General features: G+C 43.8%; 1 protein-coding gene across 2 annotated transcripts in view; it reads right to left on the bottom strand.

The window, feature by feature from the left end:
- alpl (alkaline phosphatase, biomineralization associated) overlaps positions 1–26971 on the bottom strand; it is a 114615-nt gene that overhangs the window by 10099 nt on the left and 77545 nt on the right. For both annotated transcript variants that reach the window (XM_072586789.1, XM_072586791.1), the window contains 4 exons: positions 23601–23741; positions 21404–21473; positions 18598–18732; positions 8403–8594 (listed from right to left, as the gene is read on the bottom strand). In XM_072586789.1, coding sequence (XP_072442890.1) covers positions 8403–8594; positions 18598–18732; positions 21404–21473; positions 23601–23741 — 538 coding nt within the window. The remainder of the gene's footprint in view (positions 1–8402; positions 8595–18597; positions 18733–21403; positions 21474–23600; positions 23742–26971) is intronic.

Here is a 26971-nt window from a genome sequence, read left to right as displayed (position 1 = left end):
CTCGCATCCAAATCATTTATGTAAATGACAAAAAGTAGAGGGCCCAGCACCGATCCTTGTGGCACTCCACTGGTCACAGGCCTTCAGTCTGAAAAACAACCCTCCGCCACCACCTTTGAGCCAGTTCTGTATCCAAATGGCTAGTTCTCCCTGTATTCCATGAGATCTAACCTTGCTAATCAGTCTCCCATGGGGAACCTTGTCGAATGCCTTACTGAAATCCATATGGATCACATCTACTGCTCTGCCCTCATCAATCTTCTTTGTTACTTCTTCAAAAAACTCAATCAAGTTGATTTTAAATTTCACTGAGATAAATCACTCTGCAGCTCCTTAATTTGGAGAAGTGATGTCCTAATGGTCTGGACTCTTAATCCCGAGACCCAGGTAATGCCCAGGGGACCTGGATTCAAACCCTACTTTGGCAGATGGTGGAATCCTAATTCAATAAACATCTCTAACCCTTAAGGTTATGTCTATAACTTTCCGAATTAAGTCCATTCAAAGCCAATTAAAAAGGTATTCATCACTGCAAGAATCACTGACACATTTAAAACTGACACAAGATTGGAGATGAGTACTGTAGGAATTCTACAGGAACTCCACACCAAAGGAATTCTAATTGTAATTCTAATTCTAATTCTCTCATGGCCTCAAAATGAACAAACAGAGGATGACACCACCGCTAACAGTTCACCCACTCGCACTGCTGGAAGTCGAACTGAACTGTTAGTGTCACTGTGTCACATCTGGCTCTATTATTTTTTAGATGAGAAGCAGAGACAGACATCAAAGGTATGAATTAAATGAGCCGGACAGATCAGGATTCCTCCCAAAGCACTGCAGGGATTGCTGTAACTAAACAGCAAAGCAACTCACATAGAGCAGGACTCAAAAGCAGAGAATGGACAAGCCATCAGGTTATCTGTTTTTGGTGTACAGTCAGTTCTGCTATAACACAGTAGTTCCGTTCTCATGTAATCCCATGTTACAAGAAAATTGCAAAGTAGCAGCACCATTTAAACGAATGGGGACAGAATCACATTATAACCAATACACACTTTAAAAGTTCTCACTTTAGAAACAGTCTCTCTAATTCATCAATTGTATTCTAGTGAATTTGCATTAATGAAGTGCAATTACAGCAGAACAGCCTGTAATCATTGAGACAGGGCTAACAGCCATGGACACCAGGAGAAATCTCTTCTTTTTCGTAGACTGGTGCAGTGGAAATTTTTATATCATGCTTAACAGACACATGGCATTAATAACTTGTGTCATATTTCTGTAGTATACTGGTTATCACGCTTGCCTAACACACGAAAGGTCTCTGATGTGAAAGTGGGCAGAAACAGCAGTGTTCCCTCGTCTGCTTGCTGGTAGAAGGGAATGCTACTAATTATTTGGGATGGCACGGCAGCTAGCACTGCTGCCTCACAGTGCTGGGGACCCCGGTTCAATTCCACCCTCAGACGACTTTTTTTGTGTGGAGTTTGCACATTCTCCCCGTGTCTGCGTGGGTTTCTTCTGGGTGCTACGGTTTCCTCCCACAATCCAAAGATGTGCAGGTTTGGGTGGATTGGCCAGAGGAAATGCAGGTTTACAGGGAGAGGGTGGGATACCCTTTGAAGGGTCTGTGTGGACTTTGATGGATTGAATGGCCTGCTTCCACACAGTCGGGATTCAATGCAAAAGGAATTCTTTAATAACCCCACTGTTGCCAAGTTGGGTGAATAAACTCTGTTGTGTGTTGACATTAGCCAGACAAAATCATTTTGGATGAATGGGTAATAAAGCTGGGTCAAAGTGACAGCAAGAGATAAAAGGATGATAGGAAGCGAGCCAATGCAGTGTTCCTCATTGGAAACTATTAAGGCAGCTAATCATTTACCACACTGCCAGGAAGGGTTCTTCTTCAATCTCAGTACAAGGCAACAGCAGAGTGTGCTTTGTGGAGGTGATGCCATTGTTGGGTATGCACAGTGCTATTTCATTCCCAGAAGGCTGGATTACAGAGCCTGTACCTAATCCCTGGGTTTGGAAATAAAGCACATCTCAACGCAGATAGACTCTGCTAGTCCCAACATCTGTTGGCATCAAATCACGCCAGACTCACTCCCAATTTCACTTAGTTGCCAGAGTTTGCAGATTCAGGTTATGGGCAACATATAAGTTCATTTGTGGATATAAGAAAGTGCAACAAGTGCCTTATAACATGGGACAGAAGTAATTGACAGAAGAAAAAAGCTGCATAGTGCCAACCCAATTGTGTGTGTTTGTGCACATGCATGTGAGAGGGAGTGAATGAGTGAATGAGTGAGAGGTTAGTGTGTGTGTGAGAGAGAGAGACAGAGAAAGAGTGAGATGTTAGTGTGTGCGTGTATCTGTGTGTGAGAGAGAGAGAGTGAGTGAGTGAGAGAGATGCTACTGTGTGTGTGAGAGCGAGAGAGAGAAAGACAGAGAGTGAGAGAGAGTGAGTGAGAGAGATATTAATGTGGGTGTGAGAGAGAGAGAATGAGCGAGTGAGATGTTTGTGTGTGTGTGAGAGAGAGAGAGAAAGAGAGAGAGAATGAGTGAGTGAGATGTTAGTGTGTGTGTGTGTGATGTTGGTGTGTGAGGTTTGATCCACTGGCTGTGAAGCACGTAAAACCCTTCTGGAGTGCCCAGTTTCAACAGTAGCATTTAAGGACAATACTCACTGCAAAAGGCTGAGGTGTTGCAGCATATCAAGGACTGCAGCAGTGTCAAGGGACAGCACGGGGAACTGTGAAATATTTTCAGTAAAATAATGTTGAGCGTTCTAAAGATTGTGCAGTACTTCTCCACAGCACAAGGAGGGAGGTATGTTTAATGATATCTGCCCACAAGCAGCACTGAGATGGCATAGGAGGTGGACTATGGTGATGGGAGCCATTTTGATTAAAGGTGTCAAATGGCAACAGTCACAAGTATTCCAAATCCAAGCTTCAGTACTTCCTCAGACTGTAGCATACAATGGCTCAGTGGTTAGCACTGCTGCCTCACAGCGCCAAGGACCCAGGGTTTGATCCCAGCCTCGGGCAACTGTCTGTGTGGAGTTTGCACATTCTCCCCATGTCTACATGGATTTCCTCCGGGTGCTCCGGTTTCCTCCCACAATCCAAAGATGTGTAGGTGAGGTGAATTGGCCATGCTAAATTGCCCATATATTAGGTGCTGAAAATGTGTTGCTGGAAAAGCACAGCAGGTCAGGCAGCATCCAAGGAGCAGGAGAATCGACGTCTCGGGCATGAGCCCTTCTTCAGGAAGGACTCATGCCCTTCTGATCTCCAGCATCTGCAGTCCTCACTTTCCCATAATATTAGGTGCATTAGTCAGGGGTAAGTATAGGGTAGGGAAATGGGTCTGGATGGGTTACTCTTCGGAGGGTCGGTGTGGACTTGTTGGGCCCAATGGCCTGTTTCCATACTGTAGGGATTCTAATGTAATCCAAAGTCTGAATGCATGACATGCGAACGAGGCACAGTATACACCATCACAGGAAGTGATGCAATGTCACATGATCTCACTGCTTTACAACCTCAAGGTAAGATCGTGTCAAGTGTACCTTAAATAAAGGTGTTTATACTTTTCCTTATACCTCTGTAAATATTCTTTAGAAGCACACAACTAACGATATCATATTGTACAGAACACCCACTTTTGGGCAAGAACACTGAACACAATGTTGAGTCAATGAGACTTCATGTCTCCCTCACACCCTTTACAGACCTAAATTTAAAAAGGGTCAATTTTGGCGAACAATATCTGAGCCCAAAGATTATCTTAGAATTCTGCATTTTTCAGGCATTTCTGACAATTTCCTGGAGCCAATGGGAGAGCCAGTTGTGACTGTTACTATGTAACACCTTAAATCAAATTGGTCCTCATGACCATAGTCCATCTCCTATGCCATCTCGGTGCTGTTTGTGAGCAGATATCACGAGACATACCTCCCTCCTTGTTCTGTGGAGAGGTACAGCTGGAACCTTTAGAACACTCGGCATTATTTTACGGGAAATATTTCATAGCTCTCCATAACCGTCACTTGAAGGGACAACAGTCACCTACTTGGAAAGGCCAGGTCACCCTGGAGGGTTTGTTAGCGCTGCGAGCGCACCCAATTAACATGAAGGAGTCACCAACTTGGATAAGAGTCACTGTCAAATGACTGCAGCTGCTTTGGAAAACAGGAACAGATGTATTTCTATCCCCAGATCATCCCAGTAATAACTCGTAGCCCTGTCAGTGAAGGTCTCCAGGTGATACGTTTGAGCTTACTAGACTGTAACCCAGGAAACCAACTGCTTAAAACACAGCAGCTACCCAGTTAATTTGTGGATATTGCAGACCATAAGTGGTTCAACAGAACGCTCAGAAGCATCCACAACAATTCACATTTGCAGATTGATCGTCTAATTAAATTTGAGTTCTGAGGCTGATCATTAATACACTTCCCAGCAGATGAATTGAACAATTTAGTTCAGGTCATTGGGCCAAAACAACCAGACGCCATTGACTTTAGCTTGCAGTCAGCTCAGGAGTGGAAAATACCAAATCGAATTGTGGAACAGTTCGAGCATGGGGGAGGCCATTCAGTCCATTTAACCTGAGCTAGTGTTCTGCAAGAGCTATTGAGCAAGTTCTACTGCTCTCCCTTCACTGTCCTATCCCTATAACCCCGCAAATACTAGCCCTTCAGGTGCCTAGCCACTTCCATTCTGAAAACCACAATTGAATTCCAACTCCCAATCCCTGCATTCCAGATCCTAATTATTGACTTAATTGAGAAAAAAAGGTTTTTCTCATGTCATCTTCAGTTCTCTTGCAAGTCACTTTAAGTCTGTATCCACTCATTCTCAACCCTTCTGTCAATGGGCATATTTTCTCTTTATTTTCTCTGGATGCCTCAGGATGTTCAGCAATCGATTAAAGATCTACTCAAACTTCTCTCCTCTAACATAATATGGTCATGGTCAATATGCCATTATCCCTTTAAGAGATACATTCATGTAGTCACTATCCCTTTAAGGGACTTGCTCATGATGTTATTGCTGCATATGACCTGAGGTAGAAAGACACTTCATATGACCTCAGATCATCTTAAGCATCACACACTATTGGCAGCAATTTCCTCTATTACAATCTAATATCTTAATATTAACCCAGACACTAATGTAATGTTTGTGCACAATAGTTTGTTGTAATAATTGTCTATTAGGTTCTTCAATGCCATCATATAATCCTGTTTCTGATGTTACGAGAGATAACACCAAGTAAAGTACCATGCTGGAGACAAAACCACATCAAAAACAACCTGACATTCTCTTACTAATATCCATCATCGAAGGAGCCTTTCCTGTGATGCATTCGATTTTACTATGAACTAAGTGACAAGATAAAGTCTATTCCCAAAGCGCCTTGAGCCACCTAAAATATAAAGTCATTTAATTCCAGGAAAAAGACATCATATCAATTACATTTAAAGCAAAACGCTACGGATGCTGTAGATCTGAAATCTGAGATTGCTAGAGAAACTCAGTAGGTCTGGCAGCATGTGTGATGAGAGAAATAGAGTTAACTTTTAAAGACTACTTTGACAGTTCTGCAGAACTTCTTCTGCTGTCCTGGTCAACCTTTCTCCTTGAACAGCATTAGTTACCTTGCCATTTATCACATTCGGTTTTGTGGAATCTTGCTGTGTATGCATTGATTGAAGCACTTTCCTGCATTATTAGGATTACAGCTCATACATGGCCATTTTCAACATTAATCCAAACTTGATCTTGTACGTTCTGCTGCAGTGATGATCCTGGAGTAGAATGGTTACCATAACCCAATGCCTGTTTCCAGTAACGTTTCGTTCCTCAAACTGAATTGATATGTAGCTGTGATACTCAGTTAAATTTCTTTCTCTTACATCAAGTGAAGGAGATTGGGGATTCAGTCTTTAGTGAGGGGGGGTGGTTTAAACTGATTATAGAGGGGTATGGTTTGGGGGAGGGGATATGTAGGCTTTCAAAGCAAGGCAATATGGTAGAATTACAGGGTAGCTTGTTGGATACTAACACCCAGAGTGGGACAGGATGTAGAAACATATCAGCAATAGGATTAAAGAGGGAACAAATGATAAAATGTGGAACTAATAATAGGGCCCTGCCTCACAGCGCCAGGGACCTGGGTTTGATTCTAGCCTCGGGTGACTGTCTGTGTGGAGTTTGCGTATCATCCCTGCGTCTGTGTGGGTTTCCTCTGGGTGCTCCGGCTTCCTCCCACAGTCCAAAGATGTGCAGGTCAGGTGAATTGGTCATGCTAAATTGCCTGTAGAGTTAGGTGCATTAGTTAGGGAGAATGGATCTGGGTGGGTTACTCTTCGGAGGGTCGGTGTGGACTAGATGGGCCGAAGGGCCTGTTTCCGCACTGTAGATAATCTAATCTAATCTAATCTAATATAATGCCCCTGCTTGAATACACATTGTATTTGGAACAAAATAAACAAATTAATATATAAGTTAACGGTTAATATATAAGCTCATATATAAGTTAACAGCTATGGTCTGATAGCCAATACATAGACATGGTTACAAGGAGATCAAAGCTGGGAACAATATGTTAATGACTTGGATGTGGAAAGCGAATGTGCCAGGATGAAGTTTGCGATGACACAAAAGTAGATGGAAAGGTCAGTGGTGAGAATAACATGAGTGTGCAGAGGGATATAGACAGTTTAGGCAAGTTCACAAAGACTTGGCAGATGAAATGTAATGTGGGAAATTGCATACTTTTGCAGAAAGAAGAGGAACTGAATATTATTTAAATGGGGAAAGGCCACAAAAAATATGCAGCACAGATGGATTTGGAGTCTTGATTTATAAATCACAAGAAACGAGCATATAAGTTCAGCAGGTAATGGGGAAGGCAAATGGAATGCTGGTCCTTATTTCAAAGGGAACGATGTATAAAAATAGGGAATCCTTGCTAAAACTATACAAGGCCCTAATCTGACCATGGCTGGAATACTGTGAATGGTTTTGGTCCATTGAATTGGAGGCACATCCCCACAGAAGGTTAATGAGGTTTACCTCGGGTATGGAGGGAAGTTCTTATCAGAGGTTGAGTTAATTGAGCCTGTACTCATTAAGTCTAGAAGATTGAAAGGTGACCTTATTGAAACCTAAATGATTCTGAGGGGATTTGACAAGGAGAGGTTGTTTCCCCATGTGGGACAGTCTGGGACCACAGAACATAAACTCAGAATAAGGGACCAGTTTATACAGAGATGAGGAGGAATTTCTTCTCTCAGAGGATAGTGAGTCTTTACCACAGAGCACCGTCAAACCTCATTAAGTATATTCAAGGCCAAGATTGACAGATTTTTAATCAATAAAAGTATCAAGGGATATGGAAAAAAAACAGGAAAGTAGAGTTGAGGATTATCAGATTATTCATGATCTCATTAAATGGCAGCGCAGACTCAATGGACCGAATGACCTATTTCTGCTTTGACATCTTATGATCTAAGATTGTCAAGAGATCGGCAGCAAATTCCAGTAACTCGCATTGGGATGCAGATCACTTAGTACCTGATAGAATAGGATCACGGGAAAGAATGACTTCCTGTTCTATGTTCAGAATTAAATGGCAGTCACTTTGGAGAAGTATTTGAACTCAAAGCTGTGTGTGAGGAAGGGAATTGGTGAAATACAATGACTTTGCTTCAGAACTGGAGACTAGAACTCTCTCGAAGGTTGCCAGACCTGCTCTAACTCTTCCTGTTTTTATTATTATAGTCAATAATCCTGGTATTTCTTTACCAATTGAGACACCTTTTTCGCAAATACTAAGAGACCTCCATCAATAAATGCCTCAATTTAAAATTTTCCACCCTGGTTTTCAAATCCTTCCTTGTTCTCACTCCTTCCCATATCTTCCAAATCTCCAATCCTCTGGGAGTCTCGTGATTCTTCAAATCTGACCTCCTGCACTTCCCCAGTTTTCATCTCTCTGCCATTGCTGGCTGTGTCTTCAGAGGATTCCTGAAGAAGGGCTTATGCCCGGAACGTCAATTCTCCTGCCCCTTTGGTGCTGCCTGACCTGCTGCGCTTTTCCAGCAACACATTTTTAAGCTCTTATCCCCAGCATCTGCAGTCCTCACTCTCTCTTCTTCAGAGGTCAAGTCCATCCTCTCTGGAGGTCTGTCCCTTTGACTTCCCACCTCTCTATCTCTCTTCATCTCCTAGCCCACTACTTCAAAACCCACGTCTTTGACCAAACCATTGGTCACCTGCCCTAAAACCACCAACTGTTGCTCGATGGTAAATTTGTTTGACAAGGCTTCTGTGACGTTTCTTCCTGTAAAGGATTGCTACAGTTGTTGAACTCACCAAATATGTTGCTTCCCCGAAAGGTGTAGCCACCAAAGGTAAAAACGTGAGAATGGTCTGCTGTGATAACCGTTAATGTATCCGTGTCTCTGGTTAAGGAGCCAGCCCTCCCAATGGCTTTATCCATCTCCACAGCTTCATACAAAGCCATCTTGGCTTTCCCTTCATGATGTCCATGGTCTATTCTGCCACCTTTGAAAAGGAAAGATTCAGTCATTGCCTTGGACTTGGGAGTATCTCTTAAATGTTTCAACTTTAAAAGTAAAGGACTTACCCTTCCATGCAAATAAATAACAATTTCAGAAGGGCAAAGATCCCACCAAGGATAGAAAACAGTGATTTTTAAAAAATTCTTTCACCGGATGAGGTCATCATTCCAGTGAGGAGTCAACCACATAGCTGTCGGTCTGGAGTCACGAGTAGACAAGACTGGTTAGGAATGGCAGATTTCCTTCCCTATCATGAACCAGATGTTTTTTTTTCTGAAAATCATTTCGTGGTCATCACTAGACTCTTAATTCCAGATTTTACTGAATTCAAATTTCAACACCTGCTGCGGTGGGATTTGAACCCAGGTCCCCGGAACACATCCTGGTTCTCTAGATTAGCAATCCAGCAATGATACTACCAGGGCACTACCTCCCCCAGAAATATCAGCATGGGGGGAGTGGAGTGGCTCAAAATGGGGTTCAGCTTCCTCATGAGGGTGGTCTGGACAGATCAACAGGGAGAGACTGGTCCTCCTCATGGAAGAAGGGAGAGCCAGAGGATATAGTTTTACAAGAATTTGCAAAAGATGCAATCAGTTGGTGAGAGAAGACCTTTTTTTCACCCAGCGAGTAGCTCACGTCTGGAATGCAGTGCCTGGAAAAGTAATGGAGGCAGGTCCAATTGAGGCATTCAGGATGGGCATAGAAACAATGGGCAGAGTTACAAAGTAAAGGCAGGACTATTGCTCAGAGAGTCAATGCAGACACAATGGACCAAATGGCCTTGTTCGACATTTGTGATTCCCAATATTTCTCCCCCAATGTGACCCCATTTCAAAGATTCCTGTGATCCCACAGTGAAAGCTGGTAAAAGGAGGAGGTCGGGGGGGGGGGGGGGGGAGGGTGTAGGGAGGGAGAATGATGAGAGTATATAAGCAGGAGGGAGGGACTGGGCAGTTGGCAGGTGAGATGGTTAGAGACCTTTCTAATGGCGGGTACTGGGGTGGGGTGGTTCTGCAGGGTGGGAGTAATGGGCATTAAAGCTGCTGAGCTGGCCCTGTAAATGGCAAAAGAGCATATTTTCACAGACTCTGGTTGTGGCACCACCCAGGCCTCAATGAATCAGTCAAATCAGAAGAAACAGATACATTCATACTGGGGGGGGGGGGGGGGGGGGTTCTTGGAAAAGGAGCACGTGGTGTGTATCAATATTCTTGATGCCTTTAGAGAGGTGGGCACCCTCGGGGTTAAAGTGCTTTATTTCCCTTTCCAACTGCATTTAGACTGAGCCCCCTCCTCCTCTCCCTGACCTTTGATGGTCTACCTTGCCCTTCATAGGCTTTGTATGTAAATGAATCAATTGGATGCATGGGTGAGTTACTGGTGGTGGTTATCGGTGAAAAAAATACCACAGGGGATTTGGTGATGGGGTCAAAGAAAATATTCAGTTATATATTTAAAAAGACAAGGACATTTAAAGAGGCTTCATGAAGATGCCTCAGAGCTCTTGAGTCCACCATTGACAGTTTGGGAACTGCTAATGTGTCTCATGGAGAACAGATGAGATGCAAAGTCTGGTAAAAGGAGTCAGAGCAAAAGTCAGAGGGGCTGAATGGCTTACTGTAGTTCACCATCCTCACTTCTACAATAAGCCATTCTTTATTGGCTGTCAAAAGGTACCAGGGAGTGAAATGGCTGAAGGTGGAGTTCTGCACAGCTCAAGTATACAGTACCTTCTGTGGCTTTGCTTGAGGTAAGTTGGAAGATATGGTCATTTAGACCAACAGCGCTGTTACCTCAGACATTTAGCAAGGCAGGGATGTGCGACTTTATCTGTAAGCAGAGAATCCTACTGGACCAGCCATTGAGAAAGTTGCAACCCAAGTAGATCAGAAAAGTCTGGTAGTTCTGCATGTTGAGATTCTGAACTGAACACAACATTTGGGGAGTTCAGGGTAAACCAAGAGAAGATGTACGAAACTAGGTGTGGAGTCGGAAACAATAAACATTGATTAACTCTTGAGGAGGGAGATGGTGGTGTGGTGGTAATGTCACATGGTTGCTGGCCCAGATAAATACTCTGGTGCTGGAATTAAATTCAGTTAGTAAACTCTGGAACTGACAGCTAACCTCAGTAATGATGGCCATCAAGTCAGCAGTGATTATTGTAAAATCTCATCGGCTTCACTGATACCCTTTAGAGAAGGAAATCTGCTGTCCTTACCTGGTCTGGCCTACATGTGACTTCAGCAAGGCAGTCAATTCTCAAGTGTCCTCTCAAGTGCCATCACACTTCCAGGGCAATTAGGAATGGGCAAAAAAAAAAATCCTGGCTTCGCTAGCAAACACTGACATGAAAAGATAAAGAAAACAAAACCGGATTGGGAGGCCTTCCAGAGTCCAGGATTTATTGATAAGATCATCACTGGCACTGCCTTCTTTATATGACTGACCATGATTCAGAAACTTGGTGCCAAATTGATCACATGTACAGATGGCACCAAACCAGACAGGTCAGCTGATTGAGAGAAGGAAGCTGAGAAATGACTGAATGCTCTCGAGAATGGATTAGAATAGTTGGACGCTTGGTGACCAGTTTGGACATGATGGGCCGATGGGCCTCTTTCTGTGCTGTAAAACTCTTTGAGTCGACGACAAAGGTGTAAAAGAGCAGAGTGGCAGCAGATGGATTGGGATCCAGGCATGTTTAAGGAGCTTGAAAATAGGAAGGAGATAGATGGTTACGTGTGTTTGGGGAATGGTGCTGAACTAGCCAGGCAGTGAAGAAACTGTACAGCCTTTGTGGATGTGGCACTAGGCAACAAGATCCAGTAACAGCCAGAGAGGAAGGCAATTGGATGACATGTGACACACACAGCCACAATAGTCAAATAAAACAGAAGCTGTTTATCAGACTGTGCTCTGGTCAGACTCCAGCATTCCTGCAGCATGTAACAGTCTTGCAAAGGGCAGCACAGCTCTCTCAATCTTTCATTGAAAAGAAAAAGTATTGTGGACAATGGAAATCTGAAACCAACACAAAGGACATGAGAATTCTCTGCGTTTGTTACACAGTCTTTCATTTTTGCAAACACCACCACATTCATGTGAATTTTCCTTCTTGTTTTTGACCTTACTCCTTTCTCTCACTCTTAGTCCACACAAACAAACTCTGGATAGTAAGCATAGTGACCACTTACTGGGATCCCTCACTGACAATGGCACTACACACAGGAATCTGTAATTGTACACAGGAATCTGTGACCGTACACAGGAATCTGCAACTGTACACAGGAATCTGTAACTGTACACAGGAATCTGTAACTGTACACTGGAATCTGTAACTGTACACAGGAATCTGTAACTGTGCACTGGAATCTGTAACTGTGCACTGGAATCTGTAACTGTACACAGGAATCTGTAATTGTACACAGGAATCTGCAACTGTACACAGGAATCTGTAACTGTACACAGGAATCTGTAACTGTACGCAGGAATCTGTAACTGTGCACTGGAATCTGTAACTGTACGCAGGAATCTGTAACTGTACACAGGAATCTGTAACTGTACGCAGGAATCTGTAATTGTACACAGGAATCTGCAACTGTACACAGGAATCTGTAACGGTACACAGGAATCTGTAATTGTACACAGGAATCTGTGACCGTACACAGGAATCTGCAACTGTACACAGGAATCTGTAACTGTGCACTGGAATCTGCAACTGTACACAGGAATCTGTAACTGTACGCAGGAATCTGTAATTGTACACAGGAATCTGCAACTGTACACAGGAATCTGTAATTGTACACAGGAATCTGCAACTGTATACAGGAATCTGTAACTGTGCACTGGAATCTGTAACTGTACGCAGGAATCTGTAACTGTACACAGGAATCTGCAACTGTACACAGGAATCTGTAACTGTACACAGGAATCTGTAATTGTACACAGGAATCTGCAACTGTACGCAGGAATCTGTAACTGTACGCAGGAATCTGTAACGGTACACAGGAATCTGTAACGGTACACAGGAATCTGTGACCGTACACAGGAATCTGCAACTGTACGCAGGAATCTGTAACTGTGCACTGGAATCTGTAACTGTACACAGGAATCTGTAGCTGTACACAGGAATCTGTAACGGTACACAGGAATCTGTAACTGTGCACCGGAATCTGTAACTGGACACAGCAAACAAATCTGAGAACTGGTAGTTCCAGGAGAGTTTAAATGACTTTTCACCATCACAGTTGATCCTTTTCCTGTAAGTTTGCGGGTGACTGGACCACAACTACACCAATACCTGAGGCCTATTCAGGAAGTTCAACCTCCTCTATACATTCTGCACTTTATTGTAACCAATTAAACACATCTTGAAGGGGTTTGTTGTCTTTTTTTGAGATCTGCATTCCCAATATCCCACTCAGTGGGAACACATTTGGGCGACTCAGTGGTTAGCACTGTTGCCTCACAGCGCCAAGGACCCGGGTTGGATTCCAGTCTCGGGTGACTGTCTGTCTGTGTGGAGTTTGCACATTCTCCCCGTGTCTGCGTGGGTTTCCTCCGGGTGCTCCGGTTTCCTCCCACAGTCCAAAGACCTTCAGGTTAGGGTGAATTGGCCGTGCTAAATTGCCGATAATCTCCAGGGATGTGCAGGCTAGGTGGGTTAGTCATGAGAGATGCTGAGTTACAGGGATAAGGTAGGTGGTGGGTTAGGGTGGCATGCTCTTCAGAGGGGCGGTGTAGACTTGATAGGCTGAATGGCCTGCTTCCACACTGTTGGGATTCTATGATTCTGGATCTAATGCACTGTAATTGGTGAGGCCATTTTTGAAGGACTGCATACAATTCTGCTCGACCTGCTACAGTAAGGATGCTATTAAACTGGAAAGGATGCGAAAAAAGATTTACAGAGATGTTACCGAGACTGGAAGGTTTGAGTTATAAGGAGAGGATCTATAAGCTGGGACATTTTTTTGCCCTGGAGCAGAGAAAGCCAAGGGTGACCTTATAAAGGTTTACAAAATCATAAGCGGCTTAGGTAAGGGAAATAGTCAAGGTCTTTTCTCCAGGATGGGAGAGTTCAAAACTAGAGGACATCTGTTTAAGGTGAGAGGGGAAAGATGTTAAAGGACCTGAGAGACAACTTTTTCACACAGACGTTGGTACGTGTATGGAATGAGCTATCAGAGGAAGTGGTGGAGGCTGGTACAATTACACATTTAAAAGGCATTTGGACTGGTACATAAATAGGAAAGGTTTAGAGGTAAAAAAAAGAACAAAAGCACTACAGATGCTAGATATCTGAATCGGAAACAGAAATTGCTGGAAAATCTCGGCGAGTCTGGCAGCATCTGTGGAGCGAAATCAGAGTTCTGCTATTTCCCAGTTCTGAAGAAGGATCACTGGACCCGAAATGTTAACTCTGATGCTGCTCGACCTACTGAGCTTTTCCAGCAATTTCTCTTTCTATTTAAGGTTGAGAGGGATATTGACCAAATGCAGGCAAATGGGTCTAGTTTAGTTTCGGAAACCTGGTCAACATGGACAAGTAGGGCCGAAGGGTCTGCTTCTGTGCTGTATGCCTCCATGACTCTATAACTAGTGATCTTCTTCACTGGAGTCCAGGACAATCCAGTTTTAACCAGTCATATTCCCCATCCATGATATCCCAGACCAAACATATGATAATCCACTCTTAATTCCTCACACTCCTGTCACTAATATTTCCATTATGACTCTCATTCAGTACAGTCCCAAATCCATCTGGGATATTCCAGTTTGAAATTCCAAGTTTGGAATCTCATATTTGTGCCATCACTACCCAAAAGGAAAAACAGGAAAACTGGCAAATGAGATGTACTCACACTGAAATGGAGCTGCAGTTAACCTGTCCATTTCCCATGATCACCGTTTGTTTCCTGTGATGAAGTAGGTCTATTTTCACATATACAATGTCATCTGACTCCACCCTGTTTCCAGTTCATCTGCTCCTGAATCCCTGGGTCGCATACCTTTGTTACCTCTAGACTCAGCACCTAATGCAATCCTGGCTGGTCACCCACATTCTCAACTTGCTAACCCCAAGGCCATCCAAAGCTGTGTTGCTTGTGCCTTCACTTGCAGCCAGTCTCAGGCCCCCATGAGTCTGACTGACCCACACTGGATTCTGGTCAAGTAGCATCTTGATGATAAAGTTCTCACCCTTGTTTTCCAAAACTCCTCCATAGCCTCATCCCAACCCATCCTTGTAACCTCCTTGAGCCACCGCAAGCCTCTGAGATAGCTGCACTTACTTATTCTTAGTTTTTTGTGTATTCCTGATGTTACTGACTCCACCAGTAAATGGACATGTCCTAAGTTAACTAGACGTCTGGTGCTGGGATTCTCTCCTTTTCAAGCTCTCTTCAATCCTTTCAGTGATTCCTTATACCATGTTTACAATCACAGAACTAACTATTTCCTTATGTGGCTCACAACATTTTGTTTAATGCTCCTGTGAAGCACCTCCAGACATGTTATCATTTGGAGAGTGCTACTGAACCAAACGTTGTTGTCATAACCCTAACCATTGATAATCATCAAGTTAATCCAACCAGTCATATCACTAACCAAAACACCAAACCAAATCCAAACATAAACTCTTAACTCTAATCTTAACACAAACCCAAACCTCAAATGAAATGTAAACCCTAACCCTAACCCAAAACCTAACCTTAATGCAAAATGAAATGTCTGGAAATGAACCTTCCAGCTCAGCGAGCAAACCTACATCCAGAACCTCAACCTGAGCTACAAATCTACTCGAAACTCACTAAGACCTAACCCTACCTCAAACTCTAAACTTAACTCAAACCCTAGTCAAAGCACTAATCCTAACTCAAATGTGACTTCAGGCCAAACCTAACCCAAATCTTAACCCTAACTCAAACCCCAACCCTGACCCCTGACCCCTGACGTAGGCCCCTGCCCTTCGGACCCGTGCACCAGCTTTAGCTAAAACTCTAGCCCCAGCCAAAACATTAATCCAAACTCTTATCCTAACACCAAAACTAACACCAACCCTTACCCTAACATAAATTCTAATCCTGATATAAAAGCTAATCTTAAAGCAATCCTTCACACAAGATCTTACCTAAACTCTAACCCTAACACAAAAACCAAAACCCTAATCCAAATGCAAACACAACCCCAATCCCAAATGTAAAAAGGGACCCTCACCAAAATCTAATCCAAACTCAGACTCTAACCTAAACTCTAATCCGAACCTAAACCCTAAACCTAACCCTAACCCTAAACCCAAGTCTAGCCCAAACTCTAACCCAAACACTAATCCAAACTCTAAACCTAACCCTAACACAAACCCTAACCCTAATCCAAGCACTAAACCTAACCCAAACCCTAGCCCTAACCCAAACTCTAACTCTAACCCTAACCCAAACTCTAACCCTAACCCAAACTCTAACCCGAAACCAAGCTCTGACTCGAACCCAAACTCTAACTCTAACCGTAACCAAAACCCTAACCCTAACTCAAACTCTAACCCTAACCCAAACTCTAACCCGAACCCGAACCCAAACTCTAACCCTAACCCAAATTCTAATCCGAACCCGAAAGCCAACACAAGCCCAAATTCTAACCCAATCACTAACCCAAGTCATAATTCTAACTCAAACTCGAACGCTAATCTAAATCCTAACCATAACCCAAAATCTATCCAAAACTCAAACCTTAACCCTAAACCTTACCTGAATCCTAAACATAACCCTTACCCTGTTCCGATAGCTGGGACTCAGATGTACAAAATTAGAAGATTGTCTGAAATAATTTTCACCCTTGACAACTCTATAAATATCACTTAACATCCTCATCTAATTTAATATAATGCCACTAGTTGTTTTGCAAACTGGTCAAGGAGTTTCAAAGTAATTTTTAATGTCATCAAATATGTTGAAATTTAAACTATGTAGAGTGAACTTCATGACTGTGTGAAAATGGAATGGGTTAGACAACATCTGTACTTATTTAACTGACATAAACAACATGAACAATATGTGTTCCTGAGAGCCCCTTCTGTTGTACACATACATGAATCATAAACAGTACTGAAGACACACTCAAATTAACTGTGTGATTCTACCCAAATGGCAAAGGCTGAAACCTATTACTCTTAAGTCATTGTTATACGACAGGCAAAAGTCTCAGGGAGCAGATCATTGCCAGGTTTACAGCCTGTGTATTGTTCATTCCACTTATTGAGGGATGTTTAATGGAGGCAACTGGAGTACCACCCACTAGCTAGAGAGCCAGACCCTCTGGGAAAGGGGATAGGACAGTGGTATCATCACTGGACAATTAAACCAGAGACTCAGGCAACGTTCTGCAGACCTGAACTCAAATCCTGCTATGGTACATCGTTGAATTTGAAGTCAGTGCAAATCTGGAATTAAGCATCTAATGATGACTGTGAAACTGCTGTCAGTTATCAGGAAAAATCCCAACAAGTTCATTAATGCCTTTTAGGGAAGGTAATTGCCATCCTTAACTAGTCTGGGCTACATGTCATTCCAGACCCAAACCATATGATTGACTTTTAACTGTCCTCTGGATTGGGCAATGAATGCAGCCTAGCCAGTGATGCTCACATTCCATTGATTAATTTTTTAAAAACTCTCAAAAAAGCCAATTGAATTAAGTGCCATAGTGGATATTTAACAGGTCAGTGGCAGGAAAGACCGTACACATCAGCAATTGCCAACTCTTCATTGCCTGGCAGCGCCACTGGGAGAGTGGTGGCTGCTGCTAGTACTGAAGCTTATGATGGACTGAGGCAGAGGTGAGGAGTTCAGAGAGTTGGGGGGTGGGGTTACACAGATGAGGATAGTCAGTAACTGGGGTAGGGGGTCACTCTCAATAGGCAATCCCCATCGCTCATACCACGTCCCTCAATCAAGCACCGAGTGCCTGCTAACCAGGAATTCCTGACAACCTGCAAACAAGGTTGGCATTAATTGTCTATTTAAGGTCCTCCATTGTCAGAAGCCCAAGTACATGAGCTCCTGTCACAGATGTAACTGGGGCAGAGGCAGGAAGGTGGTGCTGCCCCCAGTTGCCGCTTCCCTCCGATTAAATGCCCCTGCCACCAAAACCATCATGGGCAAAGTTTCTAGATTCTTCCCAAAATAGCTCTCCAAAACATGTCCGGAGTTCACAATGAGGTATTAGCTGAAGAATTTCATTAGACAGCACCTTCCCATTTGATCAGGAACATTGCAAGCTCTGAAGGGACATGACTATTATAAAGCAGTCACAATGTCTGTAACAATGAACAGAGAATCTCTGTTTGCTGATGTTGGTTGAATACACTGGAAGAGTTCCCCAGTTCTTCTTTGAAGTCATTCCGTGCCACCCTTTACAGCCACCTAAGAGGATAGACGGGGCCTTGATTGACCCTCTTATCAAAAAGACAGTACCTCAGGCAGTGCAGCACTCCCTCAGTCCTGCACTGTTTCAGCTTGGATGGTGTGGCCCGATCAATAGTGATCCCAAATGGGCTTCTCTGATTTGGCAGTTTTCACCAATAAAACACATTAGGTGGATAGAAAATCAACCTTTCTGGATTTACCAACTGTGACCATTATAACTGGCGCCAAGTCTCAATGATTATAACCCGTCATATTAATTTGTACCCTCTGTGACTTAGTGATAAATAATTGAAGGTTATGATACAGGATTACAAAGATTGTGACTGATTTATCAGTAAATATTTAATTGGGGTCTATGGTAGTGCTCAATCTAATAGAAATGATTGAATATACTGCATAGTCTTGTACCTGGAAACATTGGGAGCATTTCCTCAAGTGGGCTATGTCAGAAAATAGAGGGAGAAATGAGACTCAAGAGTTTTTTTTTCTGATCAGTTTAACATCATTCTGTTCGCAATTCAATCATGACCCAGATTACAGACTGCACTGTCCATTTACCTTCCACAAGTAGAAAGAAGCCTTTTGGATTCTTGCTGAGAATCCTGATTGCTGTTGTCACCATTTCTTCCAGGGAGGGGTCCGTGGTTTTATTTCTTTCCAGCTCATACTGGAGGTCACCGTGTTCAAACAGGGCTAGCAAACAGAGAGAGGGGCACAGAGTGAGCACATCACAGCAATCTCCATCATTGAGCTGGATAAGTTCTGTGTTGAGAAATGACACATGGCTCAATGTAGCATGGCATTAGAAATCACACAGGGAGCTGCTAACACTTGGTGGGCCTACATCCACCACCCTCCCCTGCCGATTTCCCAATTCCAACTTGTCTACAATTGCTTCGTTGGACCTTCGGGTCTTCTGCCCTTTTTGAGGCCTAGTAGTGGCCAATTGTTCCTGCCTGGCCTGAATTCTGAGGCTGGTGGGAAGCATTCTGGGAGTGAGAAATGCCCAGAGAGTCAGCTTGGGCAAGGCCATATTGGAACAATGTAACTGCGGGGAGGCAAGGGCACAGGGGTAGCATCATTGTAATATTAACGCTCTGTGTCATGAGTTCAAATCCTGGTAAGGCAAATAATTAAACTTGAATTCAACTTTTTAAAACAAATTGGAAGTGGGAGTCAGCGTCATGGTGACATGGTCCAAAAAACCCACTTGGTTCATTAACGCCCTTCAGGGAAAGGAAACTTTTATCCTTACTTGTGTCTGTGTGTGATTTTGAACCCACAGCAATGTGGCAAATTTTGAAATGCCCTCTGAAATGGCCCTAGCCATCTACTCGGATGCTTCCTGAACTGCTGGGTTTTTCCAGAACCACATTTTTCTACTCAGATCAAGGAATGGGTAATAACTGCTGGCCCAGCAGCCTAACTCCCACAGCCCCTGTATGAATAGAAAAGGTGAGTGCCCTTTCCAGCATCAACACCTTCCCTCTCACCTCCCCTCTCAACAACGAGACTGCCCGGTTTTACCTGGTCCTGGGCATAGCTCATAGTCTTTGCCCGTCCTGGCCACTGTGGGCACTGGGTCTAGGGCGATGCCAGCTCAGCAGCTTCCTTGAGCCAGGTCAACCCGTTGAGTGAGGAGTAGAAATCCTGTTTCCAGCCAATTAATACTCATGACCATCCTCTGAATGTCCCACCTCGTGCCACTTCAATGCATCACCTCACAACTGGCACAGACAGCCCTCCCTCACAACCTTCACCAAAGATAAGCAGGAACTGCCAGCCTTTCTGGTGATGCCCATGACAGCCAGCCAATTTCTAAAGTGATTACTTCAGTGATAAATGATTAATTCAACATCAAAACTGTGCTAAAGGAGTCCATCCCAGTCGGTTCACCATCCTGGGATGAGCAGAAGTCATCATAGCATTGCTATCTTTCTCTTTATTTTCACAGGATGTGAATGCCACAGATAAGGCCAGAATCAGTTGCCCATCCCTAATTGTCCCTTGAACTGAGTGGCTCCCTTGTGCTATTTCAGGAATCAACTACCTCAATGTGGGTCTGGAGTTACATGTAGGCCAGACCAGGTAAAGATGACAGATTTCCTTTCCATGAGAGAAACAGGTGGATTTTATGACAATCATTTTGGGGTCACTGTTACTGAGACCATAGTAATTACTCTGAGAGCCAAAATCACCATTACAAGAGCTGTTTAAATCCCACACATGTGTAGATAGGGCTGGTGACACTAACTTCAGGATGAATCCACACTCGGTGACGCCAACACACGCACAAACTGAGCAACCATTCTTTCACAGGTTTTTGCGCTGCATCAGTGTGAAAGAGGGGACTGAGCAGTTACTCCCTATACCATGTGCTCCCTTTTCACCACAGCCTCCCCCCTCCTTCGCTTCCCTATATTCTGTTTTCCTCAGGCCACAGTGATTACAGAAAATCCGGCCAATTTGAACCATTGATAGCCAACTGAGGCTAACGTCACACCCAACTGAGGCTAATGTTGTAACAACCGCTGCCTCACAGCACCAGAGACCCAGGTTCAATTCCCGCCTCAGGTGACTGACTGTGTGGAGTTTGCACATTCTCCCCGTGTCTGCGTGGGTTTACTCTGGGTGCTCCGGTTTCCTCCCACAGTCCAAAAATGTGCAGGTCAGGTGAATTGGCCATGCTAAATTGCCCATAGTGTTAGGTGAAGGGGTAAATGTAGGGGAATGGGTCTGGGTCGGTTGTGCTTTGGCAGGTCAGTGTGGACTTGTTGGGCCGAAGGGCCTGTTTCTACACTGTAAGTAATCTAATCATCAAACTGAGGCTAATGTTGTAACAACTGAGGCTAATGTTGTAATGACTGAATTGAACTTCCACCTCCTGCTGGGGTGGGATCTGAACCCACATCTTCAACAGTAACTCAATGATGAACATCAAAGGTGCTGGCGCACAAGTAGTCACAATGGCCAGAAAAATCCCAATTTTCTGCCTGTCTGTGCTGACTTAGTTGGGTTTAATTGAGGCACTACAATTGGGGCTCGGTAGATTAGGAAGGAGGAGGAAAGTGGAGACTAGAGGAAAATACAATTAACCAGATATCCAATATCTCACTAATAGTCCCCAGTGGGCTTGTGGTCCTCAGCTGGGATTTTTTATCTGGTCCTATCAACTAAATTACTCCAACGGCCCCCATGATAAATCCTTAAACTCAATCCTACTTTGACACCTTTTCTCAACTCACATTCTCAAGGCAATGGGAGTTGGCAAGAATTGGATAAAACGGAACACACTGTGTGTTTCTTAACCCGAGACCACATTCCTACAAGGGTGCAGTAGATAACACATATTCCATCTGCTTACCCAGTAAATGTTCTATTTTGGTCAGGTCAAGGCTTTTGAGTTGCTCTCTGTTCCAGACATAATGAGCGTTCTAAGGAAATGGGAATATCTGTTAGCGTATCATTGACATAGAAAAGAATGTTCTTATTGGTAAAAGCTTATCAGAGTATGTTACCATGCCCTTTTTCTCAAAGCACATCAATTCAGACCACTAAGTCTGCTCCTGTATAAGTTTCAAATACTCCACAGACAGGGATTACAGTGTTTGAGGAGACAACTAGGTATATCTGGACCTGTCCTGACTGTGAATAGAATTATCTGAAGTTCCTTTACAAACCTTGAAAGGAAAACAGAGACTTAGCCCCTGAAAAGGCAATCCAGAGAGGTATCCTTTAAAAGGAGGGGAGGGGGCCCAAAAAGAGGAGAGGGGGTGAAGGGGGCGGGGGATTAGGCAGGCAATCTGAGAGGGCAATGAAGGTTATTGAGAGCACACTGGCCAGTAATGAGGCAAAGGAAGAGTTCTGGGTAATCCAAGATGGAGGACAGGAAAAAGTTTGGTTGTAAGAGTTGTTCCTTTTTTGAGATTTTGCAATGTTGGACCTGATTTCCCCGAATTCTTGGAGCAGTAATTACTGTTTTATAAGCTGTTGCATTGTGTTGACAATTACAACATTTAAAAGGCATCAGGATGGGTACATGAAGGGTTTAGACGGATAGGGACCATGCTGGCAAATGGGATTAGATTTATGTGGGATATCTGGTCAGCATGGACAAGTTGAACCACAGGGTCTGTTTCCATGCTGTGTACCTCTGCGAGTCTATGAATGAGGAGTCAGGAATCCAAGTAATGGAAATCTTGGAGGTGTTGTAGACTGGGGTCAAGAGTATGGTGCTGGAAAAGCACAGCAGGTCAGGCAGCATCCGAGGAGCAGGAGAATCGACGTTTCAGGCAAGACCCCTTCATCAGCACTGGGGGCAAGATACAAGAAATAGGGGAGGGTGAAGATAGTGCAATGAGTTGGAGATGAGCTTAGTGTTTTAAATGGGGTGGGGCTAAGATCCAATGAGGATCATTGAAATTGCTGGGGGTGGTTGGTGAGGGGACAGTTTTAGTTCAGGGTTGAATCCAAGCCTGGAGGCTTGACTGAGCAATCGTGCAGAAGATGGAAAATTGGTTAGCAGGGCACTTCTGAAATTTAAACTTTCTTCGCACCGCAAAAGACACAGAACCAACAACCTGGATTTATGTAGCACCTTTAACATAGTAACGTGCCCCAAAAGTTTCTCAAACAGAAACTACAACAAGAAGAACAAGTTAGGACAAATGAGAGAGGCTTGGTCAGAGATATACTTCTTAAGGGGTGTCTTGAAAAAAAATGAGACAGTGATGGAAAGATTTAAGGAGGAAACTGCAGAGCTTAGGGCCAGGACTGTCTACAGTAAGGTCACCAATTGTAGAATGAAGGCAGTGTGAATGGAAAAAGAAGCCAGAATTTAAGATGGTTGCAGGGATGTGTTTGTGTCTGTGTGGGTGGGTCTGTGTGTGGGCGGGTCTGTGTGTGTATATGACTGTCTGTGTATATGTCTGTGTGTGGGAGGGTGTATGTTTGTGTGTGTCTAAGAGTGTGGTACAGTGGTAATGTCCCTACCTCTGGACCAGGCCTCAGTTCGGATCCCACTAACTTCAGAGTTGTGCAATAACATCTCTGAACAGATTGATTTGAAAATATCTAGGCAACTATGACAGTTGAGGACGGGCCTTGTTACAGGTTAGAACTAAAGCTTTGAATCAAATCTAAAATCCTTATTAGATGTTTCAAATAAATCCCAATCTCTCTGAACCTATTCTGAATTTCTTAGTTTGAAATCATAGGCCAGATTTTGAATTGTGGGGTCAGGCACTTGGGTGACAATGAGTTTGAAAATCAAAACCTCTGAAATCATCTTAAGACCCTCTGTATCAGGAACAGTTTGAAATTGAGAAAGAGGAATACAGTTGAAAAATGGTTAGTGCATCCAGACATGACAGAGAGGGAAAAGACAGCACTGAAAGTAGAATTAATGGTTGCCAATGACTCATGTAAATACTCTTGATAACACATTCCACTTTAATCATTCTCAGAGTACAAGTGAGGTGAAGAATTAGTTAAACATTTTTGCACTTATCTGCAAAACTAAGGTTGACAATGTCAGTTATTAAACTGAACTAAAAGCTGACCTTGCCCTTTTTCATGTCTTTCCATGCTTCCACCAGATTCTTCCCATCAAGTCGCGTTCCATTGGCTTTCCAGTCATTAGGATATTCAATATCGGGAGTGTCCCTGGGGAACATGTATTTCCTGCCACCCCCCATGATTACCTGGAACAGAAAATAGGGAGCACTTGAAAGCTAAAGGTTACACAAGCACATTACAAACACACCATTTCACTAGCTGACACTGTGGCTTATGTCACTGTGATTAACAGTGTCACTGTGGTAAACACTGCTGCCTCATAGCACCAGGGACCCAGATCCCTGCCAGCCTGTCAACTTCAGGCAACTGTCTGCGTGGAGTTTGCACGTTCTCCCCATGTCTGTGTGGGTTTTTTCCGGGTGCTCCAGTTTCCTCCCACAATCCAAAAATGTGCAGGTTAGAGTGGATTGGCCATGCTAAATTGGCCATAGCGTTCAGGGATGTGCAGGCTAGGTGGATTAGCCATGGGAATATCAGGGTTACAGGGATAGTGTCGGGATGGGTGAGTCTGGATGGAATGCTCTTTGGAAAGTCAGTGTGGACTTGTTGGGTCAAATGGCCTGTTTCCCACTGTAGGAACTGTGGTTAAGGATTCCGCAAGTGAGTCTGTCCATTGCTACATAACAGAATTATCTTTTATTCTCTGCCAAGTAAACATTTCTTGGAAAATTTCACATGCACAGATCAGACAGGGAGAAATTCAAAACTTTTAATTCTGCAGCTTATTTGGGTGCAATGGTATGAGAATCCACAAAGTTTATTGATTCATAACACCTGGGCTTATCCCCACTGAACCGCCCTAGTACCAGGCAGATAACAAGGGAGATACAATGGCTATAAAAGAAGGTCAGAGACTGGGAAGTCTGTCGCGATTAGCTCATCCCCTGACTCAATGAAACCCTTCCGCCTTCTAAAAGTCAGCAGTGAGATGGATCACCCCCTATTTGCATGGATGAGTGCAACTCCTTCAACACTCCACAGAATCCCTACAGTATAGAAGCAGGCCATTCAGCCCAACAAGTCTGCACTTACCCTGCGAAGAGAATCCCAGCCAGACCCACCAGCCTACCCTAAGCTGGGATTCTCTTCGCAGGGTAAGTGCAACCTTTCCCATGGTTGACCCATTCAGCCTGCACATGGCTGGACACCAGGGGGATTTTAGCATGGCCAATCCACCCTAACCTGCACATCTTTGGGCTGTGGAAGGAAACCCATGCAGACACAGGGACAATGTGCAAACTTCACATGGACTGTCACCCAAGAGTGGAATCGAACCCGGGTCCCTGATACTGTGAGGCAGCAGTGCTAACTGAAGGAGCTCAGTACCATCCAGGACAATACCATCCAGCCCGCTTGGGTGGTAGCCCACCTTCAGCAGTCATTTCCTTCGTCACCAATGCACAGTAGCAGCAGTGTGTACCATCAACAAGATGCACTGTGCTCACCATGGCTCCTTCAACAGAATCTTCCAAACACATGACCTCGACCACCTCAAAGATCAAAGCACAGATTGATGGGAATTCTACCCTCTAAGCCCCCTTTCAAGCCACACACTGTTCTGGCTTGGAGCTATATCACCATTCCTTCACTGTCACTGGGTCAAAATCCTAGAATGTCGTCCCAACAGTACAGACATGACGGGTCAAATGGCCCCCTTCTGGACAGAAAAATTTGATGATTCTAACCGTACTAAAGGTGTGCTTACATCAAATGGACTACAGTGGTTCAAACAGGTAACTCGCTGTCACCTTTTCCAGGGCAATGAAGGCCAGGGAGTACAGTATATGTTGGCTCCAACCCCTGATGCTCAAATCCCATGAAAGCAAAGAAAAAAACTGAGCAACATATTAGAGATGGGAATTTAATTTTCGCTTCCCATCAGTATTGAAGCATTCACAGTGCAGTGTAATATTGTCAGCCTCCCAACAAACAAACTCTCTCCACAAGAAAAGATTTTATAATCAATAGGCAAAATACATTTAGTAACCATTACAGTGGGAACGGAAATAGAGGTTTTATCAAATAGCCAGAGGTGGTCAAAGGTTAGTGTTTTAATTCTGAATGGGAAATTATGCAAGAGCACATAAATCACCTTTGTCCCAGTGACTTTGCCAGACAGTCGAATCCTTCCTACAAACTCACTCACAACACACACACACACGTCTTTCATTTCCTCTGTTTGGCAATCTCACAGCCTCACCAATATGGTTGTGAGGAAATCATTCAAAGCCAGGGTGAGTTCAGCTGTCCAGACAACTTCAGAACTAGAAACTGGCTTCACTCTTTTCTCCAAACTGGGTGGATGATATGGATAAACGGCACAGTAAATGGGGAAAGGGCACTGTGGGATGTGAAAAGGGCACTGCAGAGTAGATAAAAGACACAGCTGGGTGGTTAAAAGAGCATGGCAAGATAGATAAAGAGCATAATGGAATGGGTAAAGGGTACAGAGGCTTGGGAAATGAAGCAACAGGTGGGCAGTAGGGCACGGTGGGATGAATTCAAGGCACAACAGTATGGCCAAAAGGCACAGTGCAGTGGGTAAATGGCACAGTAGGTTAAGGGCATTGTGGGATGGGTAAAGGGGACAATGGATGGGTAAAGGACACAGTGAGCTGGGACTTCACTACATTGTCTGCTTTGACTGAATGAGCTAAAAGCTCATTGAAGGCTAACAAATCAATTTGGGCAGAGTTAATTTATTTTTAAATTTAATTTTATCGTGTTCCCCAATATCCATTGTAAACTTGGAACTGGGTGGGCACTAACCACCCTCAATATCTGAAAAATGGCCTTGCTCAAAACTCAGTCCCAGCATTGCTAGCTCCAAGCACAAAGCGTTCCTTGTGAACCCACTCCCATCCACACTTCTGATTTCTTTTCTATCAGCAGCAAAACCAGTCTCAGCAGCTAAATAGCAAACACACACTTGGCTACCATCTCCTTGTAGATGGCTCTCATTAAACAATAGGTTTCTTGATCTCTCTCTCTCTACATTTTCGATTCTGCTACATGAATCACAGGATTTTTTTTTCACACAGTCTTGGAGCCTCAGAGACACTATGTGGTGAGTGCTCATGACATTATGCATGTCCTGTGGGAGAATGACACGAGATTATCTCCAATAACAAATGCAATGTTTCCCAAACCTTGGCATCCTTCACAAACCTTGGCATTCTCATTACAAGCTCCCATTAAGAAGAAGGGGGTTGATGTGATTTAATCACGGATTGCAGTTTCCTCCCACTGTCCAAAGATGTGTAGGTTAGGTGAATTGGCCATGCTAAATTGTTCATAGTGTTCAGGGATGTGTAGGTTAGTGGCAATAGTCAGAGGAAAATGTAGACAAATAGGG

This window comes from Chiloscyllium punctatum, chromosome 16, assembly GCF_047496795.1.
Source record: "Chiloscyllium punctatum isolate Juve2018m chromosome 16, sChiPun1.3, whole genome shotgun sequence".
NCBI classification, from domain to species: Eukaryota; Metazoa; Chordata; class Chondrichthyes; order Orectolobiformes; family Hemiscylliidae; genus Chiloscyllium; species Chiloscyllium punctatum.
This window is presented reverse-complemented; position numbering and strand designations above follow the sequence as displayed.